This window comes from Triticum aestivum, chromosome 2A (genome assembly GCF_018294505.1).
Source record: "Triticum aestivum cultivar Chinese Spring chromosome 2A, IWGSC CS RefSeq v2.1, whole genome shotgun sequence".
Taxonomy (NCBI): Eukaryota; Viridiplantae; Streptophyta; class Magnoliopsida; order Poales; family Poaceae; genus Triticum; species Triticum aestivum.
The window spans coordinates 713,507,571-713,518,603 of NC_057797.1; the positions used below are offsets into that span (position 1 = coordinate 713,507,571).

General features: G+C 45.5%; 1 protein-coding gene across 1 annotated transcript; it reads left to right on the plus strand.

Annotated features, from left to right (window-relative positions):
• The first annotated feature begins 7,333 nt into the window (after positions 1–7,333).
• On the plus strand, positions 7,334–10,509 carry LOC123190460 (uncharacterized). Its single transcript, XM_044603105.1, has 6 exons — positions 7,334–7,574; positions 8,362–8,521; positions 8,618–9,268; positions 9,347–9,791; positions 9,927–10,008; positions 10,129–10,509. Exons 1-6 carry the CDS (start codon positions 7,545–7,547, stop codon positions 10,339–10,341), a joined length of 1,581 nt encoding a protein of 526 aa, XP_044459040.1. The 5' UTR covers positions 7,334–7,544; the 3' UTR covers positions 10,342–10,509.
• The last annotated feature ends 524 nt before the right edge of the window (positions 10,510–11,033 follow it).

Consider the following 11,033-nt stretch of genomic DNA (forward strand, 5'->3'; position numbering starts at 1 on the left):
AACAAAGTCAATTGTCGATGGCTTCAAGTTGTCACATGAGGTTTTTCGAAGGAGAATATGGCGACAAGTGTACACATTAGCAAACTCCCAGTTTCCTTTGTTGCGAACAATAGCAACTCCATCTCAATTTGTGTCTGCCAAAAACTTATTAGTCAACAACATCATCTTAGATAAGGTAATGTCAGGCCAGCAAGCATGATTTTTTTAAAAAAATGGTGTTTTATTCACTCATAATGAAGCATCAAGGAGATACAAAACACGATGAGTACACACCCGGCCTCTGCGTAGTTAGGATGCACAGAACCACCATCAAAACACACACACACACACACACACACACACACACAAAATGATCACTCCATAAAATAGCAATCTCATAGAAGATCAACTGAAAGGACATGGATGTTGCCTAGAGGGGGGTGAATAGGCGCTTTAAAATAATTATGGTTTGGGCTTAAAAAATGCAGAATAAAACTAGTGTTTGATTTGTCAGCACCAAACCTAAAATATACTAGGCTCAACTATATGCACCAACAACTTATGCTAAGCAAGATAAACAACTAAGTGATAGCGAGATATATAACATGAAGCACTAAGGATATCACAAAGTAAGTGCACAATTAAAGGCTAGGGTGAGAGATAACCACGGTACGCAGAGACAATGATGTATCCCGAAGTCCACACCCTTGCGGATGTTAATCTCCGTTAGAGTGGTGTGGGGGCATAATGCTCCCCGAAATCCCACTAGGGCCACCATATTATCCTCACACCCTTGCACAATGCAAGATCCTGTGATTCCACTAAGGAACCCTTGAGAGCGGTCACCGAACCCATACAAATGGCAACCCTTGGGGGCGGTCACCTTACTCGTACAAATGGCAACCCTTGGATGGTCACTAAACACGTACAAATTGCCCGAGGCAATCTCCACAACTTAATTGGAGACCCAAAGCTTGCCCAGAGCTTTACATTACAATGATTGAGCTCCGCAACACCACCAACCGTCTAGGGCGCCCAAACACCCAAGAGTAATAAGCTACTCAACTTTTCACTTCCACGTATCACCATGAAGAACTCAAATCAATGCACCAAATGCAATCGCAAGAGAACACAAAGTGCTCAACACATTCTCTCCCAAATCCCACCACAACAGTGAAAGCATTGAGGGATATGAGAGGAAGAACGAAGAAGAGAACACATAGAACTCCAAGATCTTGATCCAAAGAGTTCCCCTCACTTAGAGGAGAGGTGGATTGGTGGAAATGTAGATCTAGATCTCCTCTCTCTTTTACCTTAAATAGATGCAAGAATCATGGGGGGTAAAGAGAAAGCAAGCTCCAAGAGGTCAACAGTGGTGGGGGAAAACTTGCTCAAGAATGTTGGGGGCTTTGGGGAAGAAGACCCCCTTCTATAGGCCCCCATGAATGTGCCTATTATGCTACAAAAATACATACGACCGATACAACCACTTTTTGCAGGTTTCCCACTTGCAGGGCGGGCACCGGGCGGTACAACCAGAGGTGGTACCGATAATACCGTTGAGAGGATCTCAAGAGGGACAACCGAGCAACCACCACCAAGTACTGCTCTAGTACCCGAGCGGAGTCACCCATGAGCGGTACTAGGGTCGGTACTTGGTCCGGTACAACCGTTGGACCAATGCTCTTTTCGTGGCCAAGTTCGGAGCAATAGAACCGACCACCAGTGGTACCGATGTGCGTATGCCATCTGGGACAACCGGTCCACCACCGCCTACCCACCAGAACGGAGTCACCCGACTCCGGTAATTGGGGTACTTGGCCCGATACAACCGCCGCGTGCCCTCCTAGAGTGGCAAGATAAAAATGCCAATGATATAGAGAGGTGAAACCTCCATGAGTGAAGAAGCGGCAAAAACTTTAACAACTAAAACACAATATATGATGCATACGAAATCTGTTTTCGATGAACTTGAGCTTGTCATGAAGACCACAAGCTCCAAAACTCACAAAGAGAAAAGGCAAACAAGAATCAAGAAAGATGATGCCAATGATGCAAAAATTTGAGCTCTCTACGAACGATGCGATCAAGCTACTCACACCAGAGCCCCCTTGATAGTACGGTTATCAATTATATAACCTGGTCTCCCAAGTAACACCATGAGACTGGTAAAATAGAGAACCTATCAAGGGTAAACCTTTGCCTTGCGCATAATCCACTTGAGCTAGATGATGACGATCTTGACCTCCTCAAGTTGGACCACCTTTCTTGATTGCGCATGCTCGATGAAGAGTACTAGATTGCTCCCGCATACTACGCTATGGCTGAGCCTCTCTTACGCACATCTTCACATGTCCATTATCACGAGAATGGACAACAAGCTTCAAGCATGATCTCTTCGTGATGCTCCACTTGAATTTGCACACCACAAACTTGATGATGATCACCACTTGATATCCTCCATGGATCATATGAGATCTTCCTTTTGAAGCACGCCCATGAAAACATACCTAGCTAGCCCCACAAAGAAACCCCACATAGACCATGGGTTAGTACACAAAGCGTAATGGATAATGCTTATCATACCATGGGATCACTTGATCTAACAGGGTACATCTTCTATGTTTCGTGTGTTGATCAACTTGAATCACTCTTTGACTTAGTCTTGATCAACCTTGTATCTTATCTTTAAAACTCTTCATAAAGATGATGTCTTGAAGGTAAACATGAATGTTCACCCAATCTTCTTCTCCAATACATGCTTGCAATAGTCTCAACTCTCACATGACCAATCTTTGGATAGTTCCTTGAATAGCACCTTGGTCAACACATAATCTTCTTCAAATAACCTTGAAACCAACAAATGGTCTTCAAGCAATGCCTAGTCCATAGGGATTGTCATCAGTTACCAAAACCAAACATGGAGGCACCAAGATCTTCCACCAACGCTATGCCTAGGTAGTTGAAAAAAGGAAAAAAGCAACATTGATCCTCGTCAAGCAGGTGCAGCCACCAACAATGATGTAAGCACATATGGTCTGGACATGGTATCCACACGAGCTGTAGACCATCCACAAACCAAGAAAATAGCCAATCTCAGATCCACTGATCACGGGCGCTAGAGAAGATGCCACCACCGAAATCTCACCTTGGAGACAACCCAACACTCCCACGTTTCCATCGCAAGTTTTTGTCAATGGTAAATCTAAATACCCGTATATTACACCATGAGTTTTCACTATCCCAATAAGGCAGCTACTATTACCAAAAAATTGCCATGCACCATCTTCGTCGCGCGACATCTCAACGAAGGATATCCGCCATGCTCCGCCTTAGCCACCAAAAATAGGGCAACATCGAGACATAGAAGCATCCATCACAACGCAAACCTGCCATCATCCACTGCCCACCTAATGAATGCAACTCCAAGACGATGCTCCCAAGAGAGAGAAATGACATCAATGATGTCATAGTCCGGTCCGAGAACACTCAGACCTAGATTTTTTCCTGGAGCACCAGGCAAGTAGGACACAACGGCATCGACGATATCTTCAACAAGGTAACGCTAACCAAAGGCGTCACCATCATGATCCCTTCATCAAATAAGATCTTTGGTGTCCACACTCTTCGTGACAAAGCAACACCGCTAGATTGTCTTTGGTAATCATAGAGGTTGTAGGCACCCGAATGCCATCTTCAATGGAGCTACTATATGGCTTCTGATACCATCCTTCGTTATCCCTTCATGATGTCTTACTCAGAACTCGATGTGACGTCTTCCATCCTTGTAGCCTCTTTGGTTCATGTAGATTTTTTTCTCAATTCCACATGTTGCAAACAAATCATATTGCAGTTGCATAGTTTGAGGTCCCTTATGTTCTATATTCTCATACAATCTTTGACACGGTGGCCCGACATCACTAATTTTAAAGGGATTCTGCCTAAGATGATGTCGTCGAGTAATGTTTTATCAAATGATATGGTGTCATTGATGACTCATAATCCTTGGTAAGGTGCAAACAGATTTTAGGTTGTTGACAACATGACAGGTGGAAGCTTGTCAAAGTGTAAACTCATCCTCGGATTATCTTTCAAAAATCACATCCAACGAATTTGAAGCCACTGAGGGTCAACTTACTTTTTTATGGTTGGAAGCATCACTGTTTCCAGAAGATAGCTATTTGTGAAGTACCCACACTTGCAAGGAATTATAATGATTATTCTCGTATTGCTATCTTTGACATGATTGTCATAGTCCGTAATGGCAAGGATACGGATGAAGAGTTTGAAAAAAACTAGTTTCTATATGTGAATCCGTACTACAACTGAATTCCCCACAATGATCTTTTGTTCGATGTCATCAAGGTTGGCATCGTTTAAGCATGGGATAATGAGCATTGTCAGAATTTTGATTTCACTTTTCACATGTATCTATTTTATGAACGCTCCATAAGCAATGCCATCATTGATGACACTGGAAAAATTAGCCCAGTCCAATTGGAGATTCTCTAAGCACTTCAACTAAAATATTCTATGCATGGATTTTATTGGTTGATAAATCAACATACATAAGAACATATAGGTTTTAATACGATCAAAGTGTAATTTGCCTTGTTCGTAGAATGATGCTCTAATTCATGATAGGACTTTGGCTCACACTCCGGGCAATTTGACATAAAAAATAACAAATAAATACTAGCTCAAATGAAATCCGAATGAATGTGCAAATGTGTAAGATCGTGCAATAACATAACAACATCACCATATTATGCAATACTCCCTCCCTTCCGGTTTAGATGGTTCAAATCCGAAATTTCTTCAATCAAGGTAGATTGTGAGTGGATGTCACCAGTTTTTTGGATACAAATCTGCCCAGTGAAATATTTCTTACATATTCAATTTCCAAAGCAATAAGTGTAGCACTCTTCCTCTCATTGGACTTGCATGGTGCATGTAGAATAAGATGCATGCATGACCACTAATTTCCTCTCTTTTATCTCTATGAATTAAATGTGGTGCGAGACTCGAAGCATTTTAACTCAATTGGACTCAAAGTGAGCCTAATATAAAAAAATTCAAGGATATGTCAAGTTGACGTATCGAGATCATAAATAGAAGATGCGAAGAAGGTAGAATTAGTCACAACTCATCCACGGCACAAGGTGCCAACACACCACATGTGGATTACTCGCTACTAGCCACCGTGTCTACCCTTCTCGGAAGTGATCCCGCTATCTGTAGTAGTTGTGCCGCCCTCCAGTTTTGCCCGTCCGCCTCAATCTGTTTGAGCACGTCGTCCTGTGAGGGTGAAGCGCCCTTGAACAATATGTCATTTCCATGCTTGCATAGCGTCCAAGCCACCAGAACGATCACGGTCCATATTTCCTGTCTGAACTGCCTTGGTGGGTTGAGTGCTGTCCACCAATCCACAAGGCTTGCATCCGGGTGAGGCATCCACTCTAGCTTTTCCCAATTGTCCATTATAACTACCCAGACTTGCCTGGCAAGCACACACCCTAGAGTTAGGTGATTTATGGTTCCAGGTTCTTGATCACAGAAGGGACACGCAGCCGGGTGTGGAAGCAAGCTTCTTTGGAGTCTATCTGTTGTCCAACATCGGTTTCTTGCAGCAATCCAAGTGAAAAAATTCGCGGACGCCGGTGCCCTAGATTTCCATATGTGAGCCTAATATAATAAAATATGAAAATTTGGAGGTTGGCCGGGAAAGGAGGGAGTATCATAACAAGTTAACAACAGAACTTGGAAAGTTGCCCACATAACATGATGCTCGGGTTGGGACATGCTCACATAACATGATGCACTAACAGTTTAGGATTTGGCCACTAGTATAGTTAAAGATTATGAGGTGGACCTTTGGATCCAGGAAAATGGGGACCTAGTATATCAAATTGGGGTTAACTTAAAAGTCCTCGGGCATTCTAGGGTTCATATCGCTACGCCAACAAGAGACAGAGTGAGACAATCCCACTGGTAATCAAGAAGACCTGATAAATGCAAAACTAGCTGGGATAAATAAGTGCGTACTACGACTCAATCATCAGCGTGTTTGACCAGTCAAACCTACCAAAGATGGACGGTACAGTATTGTTAATCAAAGCGGACAGCTCTGTGAGCACTCGTACTGATGCTCGCTGGCCACCAAGTTGGACCACAAATTTTGTAAGGCCACCAGCACTAATGATGAACCATTAAACGTGCCAAAATCAGTCCCACGACTGCAGCACATGATTCAGCACCAATTCAATCATCCAGTACACTTGGTAGTACGTGATCCGTAGCATGGCTCACTCGCCTCACACATGTCCATAATTCGCTCGTACTACACGGTGAATCCAAACAGATGAGGCCAGGATCAGAGGGTGTGAGAGCATGCAGCAGCCAGCAGGCTGAGGCAGCACAGCAGAGGCCATAATAACCAACTACACGTACTCTACGTACTATGAGATTCGTGCAGCGCAGAGGAAACTTGGGTCAACTTTGGCGAACGGCAAGCAGAGTAAGTACGAGACAAAAGTATATCCATGCGTGACGACACCGAGGGCAGCCACAAGATCACGGCGAGAGTCGGGTCTGGGCTCTGGAGCCGCGGGCGAGGCGAGTGAGCTCATCATGACATGGGGCTGGACGGTGAAAAGGGCAGAGAGATCGGGGTAAATAATACTCTAGCACGTAAACAGAGCTTGTAGTCACTGACACGAGGGATGGGGCGGCCTGCGTCGTGTGATTCATCAGAGGTGGGATGGATGGATGGGATAGGGCTCCCGTCCAGTCCAGTCGAGGCCGGTCCGGCATCGGGACCTCTGTTTGACCACCACCAGCGCCACCGTGCTGCTGAGATTATGCTAGAGGAGGAATAATAAAAGTTCGGGGCTTTGGAGTTTGGAGCGTTAAAAGCGCACGCATCTCGAGAAATGCTAGATTTTCATAAGATTATGCCCGCCAGTTGTTAACACTAACCCGTGTCAGTGAGAGATAATCAGACGGTAATTTCCCTACTCCGTGCCCGTGTCAGTGAGAGATGCTAGCACTAATCAGATAACTTTGTGTAATGGGAGAAAAGAGGACGGGCACTTTCCGTCTAGTAGATTAAAAGAAAACTCGTCTAAGGTTGTTGGTGGTAACAAGTACAGGTACAGCAAACGGCTCTCTGTTTGAGCCAGAATGGGTTTCTACGGTGCTTGTACAGTAGTAATTGTAGGAGCAGCAGCCAGCTCTGTGGTCTGTGCTTCCACTGCGTCGATGAGACCTTTCGTTGCAGCGGAAACACGGAGATTTTGAGGGTTCGGAAACACGGCCAAAGAAACTCAGCTGTGGACTGCTGTCCAGTAGGCGTAACTAAAAAAGGGCAAGACATCACAGATCTCCGCTTACACTAGCCAAAGTCCCCACCGTGTAGCGTAGTATTACTGTGTTCTCTTCTCCTCCCCACCCCCTTCTTCCTCTCTCACTCTCCCTCCCCACTCTCAGCAGCCGCCGCCCAAGCAGAGAGGGCGGGGCACACACAGAAGCGCGCGTCCGGCCAGCAGACCAGCACGGAGCGAGCAATGGAGTATGAGAGGATTCACAAGCCCCAGGTACGGGCTCCGCTCCATCCAGGCCGGCGCAGCGCCTCGCTTGATCCCCACCCGCCTAATCAGCGCCTGCTCCGTTATGCTTCATTTTACTACTCCGGTTTTTTTCCGGAAACATTTCGTTTTCTGGATATAGATGTGCTCTCTCTGCTCCTCGTTTCCAAGTCTAGCATGTTTTGTTGCGGTTCTATACTACTTTCCCTTTTCTTATCACAAGATCAAAGCCAGTCTCCTTTTTTTTGTTCTAGAGGATTAAAGCTAGTCTCGCTGTCAGGCGTCGGAGCTGAGCAATTTGGGAATAATTTGAGCTTTTTTTTGGAATCTAGGAGTTAGTTAGCGGCTTGTTTATAAACTGTATGTTTGTTCAGTTATCACTTATTCGGTAAATCTGTTTTGTCAGTCAAAGGGAAGCTAACTATACTGGTTAAAGTAAGCCTACTGCTAAATATGCAGAAAAACTGTCCCTCTGCATAGGTAGTGGAAATATCCAAGGCCCATTCTGAAGAATTTGGCGTCGGCACTACTGTATTTTAGTACTACCTGCTAAAGTGATGCTGATTTCACTGCTCTCGTGTCCCAGTCAGGAAATAGAAGTGTCAAATGGCCATTCTACTGACTGTCGCTGTCCAAACGTCTAAAATCTTGCATGACACTAGTACTTGTAATTTCTTGGCACTTTGTAGAGCTATAAGCTTCCTGCCTAGAAATATTTTGAGTTGTAATGAATGAAGACGTTCTAAGTTATAATGCTTCCGTAGATGAAGACTTACCTCCTTTGGTGTTCATGTAGGCAGGCGCCCTTTCTCCCACAAAGCTGAGGATGAAGCTCCTGGGAGCCCACAATCGTGTGAGGGTCATCAGCAGCAGCTCGTCGCGAACATCGCCTTCAAAGAACGCCGAGCCATCGCTAGCGCAGAACAGATTATTAGTATGCGATGTTCTTGACGAAGGTACATCCATAACGCTACCCTATTTGTGTTTAGCTTACTTTTTCCCTGATCAAGGACATCACATCTATAGCCATCTCGCTCTGCTTGCCGTTTCAGACAGCTCCGGTGCCACCAAATGCCCTGCAGCAGTCAGCAACACCGAAGTTGTAGACAAGGATCCAGCAGTAGATAGCTACAAGGTTCAGAACATGCCCAAGAGTTCAGTTCACCAACCCGCGCCGAGCAACTCAAGCATGATACATCCTGTGCGAACGGTCGAGGAGGACAGCAACGAATGCGACAGTGGTCTTGACGATGCCAGCACCAGCAGCTTTGAGTTCCATGGAGGCGAGAAGACCGCGGCGCAGAACCCAACGGCTGGGTACTTCTCTAGACAGGCTTCCTCCAAGTGGAACGACGCGGAGAAATGGATTGTGAACAAGCAGACTGTTCAGCAAAACACCGCCAAGGGCGCATCGCAGAACCAGAGTGCGCACCAGGTGAATTCCGCTGCGCCCAGGGGCGGTGGCATTGTGCCCAAACACCACGGCGCATTTGCTCGCCCCATTCAGAACATGAAGAGATTCAACCCGGCTTCGTCGGCCTCTCGGAGCATATTAGAGAGGCTGTCTTTCGCTTCGCATCAGCCAAAGTTGGTCAGGCACGCAGATGTCTGTGCAGATCAAGGTTCTAGCGCCAACTCAGAGTATCAGAAGGGTCAAGCTGAAACCAATTCGATTGCAATTAAGCCCTGCAATGATACTGAAGGTAGCTTTCTCATTGTTACTTTACAGTTCAGTTTTCTTGCTTCGATTTCTGTCAACTGATATGAACTATTGCACACAGCTATTTCTACAGTTCAGGCGGTGTCTGTGAGAGATGTGGGCACAGAAATGACTCCAATACCAAGTCAAGATCCATCAAGAACAGGAACACCACTTGGGTCTGTGACACCGACTCGCAGCCCGAATTGTTCGATACCATCAACTCCTGTAGGTGGACGATCGACGGCATCAATAGGAGAAGACAATGCAGATGATGGTCCTTATTTCAACAGAAAAGGTGGCATGAATGAATTGTCAGAGGATGAAATCAGGCTCAAGGCAAGGAAAGAAATTGCTGCCCTAGGTGTACAACTAGGAAAGATGAACATCGCTTCATGGGCTAGCAAAGAGGAGCTAGAATTAGTCTCTGCGACGCCGAGCATCGCTGATCTGGAGAGGATGAAGCAGGAATATGCTACTCGTGCTGCAGCATTCGAGGACGCCGAAAATTCTAAACATACAGCACGGTATATTCCATCAGACTATCTGCTACCCTTCGTTGTTTGTTCTACTAGTGAGCTATAAAAGGAGATGGAAACATAATGAAATCATGTAAATAGTGGTTTTCTTCATGTTGTCTGAAATAGTATTTTGTTGCTTAGATTCAAGAAGGAAGAGCTGAAGATCGAAGCATGGGAGAGCCGCCAAAGAACAAAAGTTGAATCCGAAATGAAGAAGCTAGAGGTGCATTTCCACTAAATTTTATTATCTGCAACCCTGCTTTCGTTAACACGAACACATACTCTGAATGCATCATACTCTTTAGTAGCTTGTAGCTAGTAATGACAAGCTGTTCTATGACAGGAACGCGCGGAGAAAATGAGAAGCGAGGCCATGGCGAGGATGGCCGAAAGGCTGGAGCTGGCACGCCGCGTGGCCGAGGAGAAACGGGCATCAGCCAACGCCAAGATGAACAAGCAAGCAGCTAGGGCAGTTCAGAAGGCCGATCTGATTCGCCAGACAGGAAGGATTCCTGGGTCACGTATCCTATGCTGTGGCTGTTTCTGTGAACCTTAGCACTTGTTTAACAACTAGCCTGTTAAAATATGATTGAGGAGTCTAATTTCCTCGTTCTATAGTCAGCATTCCTTGGTTTTTTAGTATGCAAAAGGGAATGTCTGATCTAGGTGATTCAGATGTACACACATTCTTCGTTGTCATATAAATAATTTGGTTAGTGTGAGATGTGCAAGTTCTTGTTTTCTGAAGAAAAAAGGTACTCCTACCTATAAGCTGTTCGTTCAGTGGCCTTGCAATGTGAGCAAAAACCATTTCCATGACTGATGGATTCACTTACCTTTCTTTCTTGTCGTGATGAACCAAGTTACAGGTCAAATTCATGTTCCTGGGATCTTACATAAAGTCACCCAGCTGCTGCTCTCGTCGGCTGTTCATCTGTCTTGGTCTCTTTAGACTGAGGTGTTCACGGGTCTCCGGGAGCAGTGCGCCAGTACAACGCATGACGCAGTGAACAGTAAAGCGAACAGCGAACCCCGCCGGTGAAATCATCAGAGAGATGGCTCATAGCTATGGAATAGAAGAGGCCAAGAACGGGCAGCAGCTGATGAGTACTACGAGGTTCGAGGAAAGTACTTCCATCAGTTGGTAAAAACCCTGCAAACTATGGACTCGCTGCGGCGTCAGCGAGGCTTCCAGAGTGTAGACAGTAGACGTACCTTCAGTCAGTCCGCCCCGTAGTCAGTGCTCGG

Excerpts from the sequence above, each read along its gene's own strand:
- LOC123190460 (XM_044603105.1), top strand. The coding sequence starts at position 7,545 with ATGGAGTATGAGAGGATTCACAAGCCCCAG. Across the intron at positions 9,269-9,346 it reads GCCCTGCAATGATACTGAAG|CTATTTCTACAGTTCAGGCG; the intron begins GTAGCTTTCTCA and ends TATTGCACACAG. Across the intron at positions 10,009-10,128 it reads CCGAAATGAAGAAGCTAGAG|GAACGCGCGGAGAAAATGAG; the intron begins GTGCATTTCCAC and ends GTTCTATGACAG.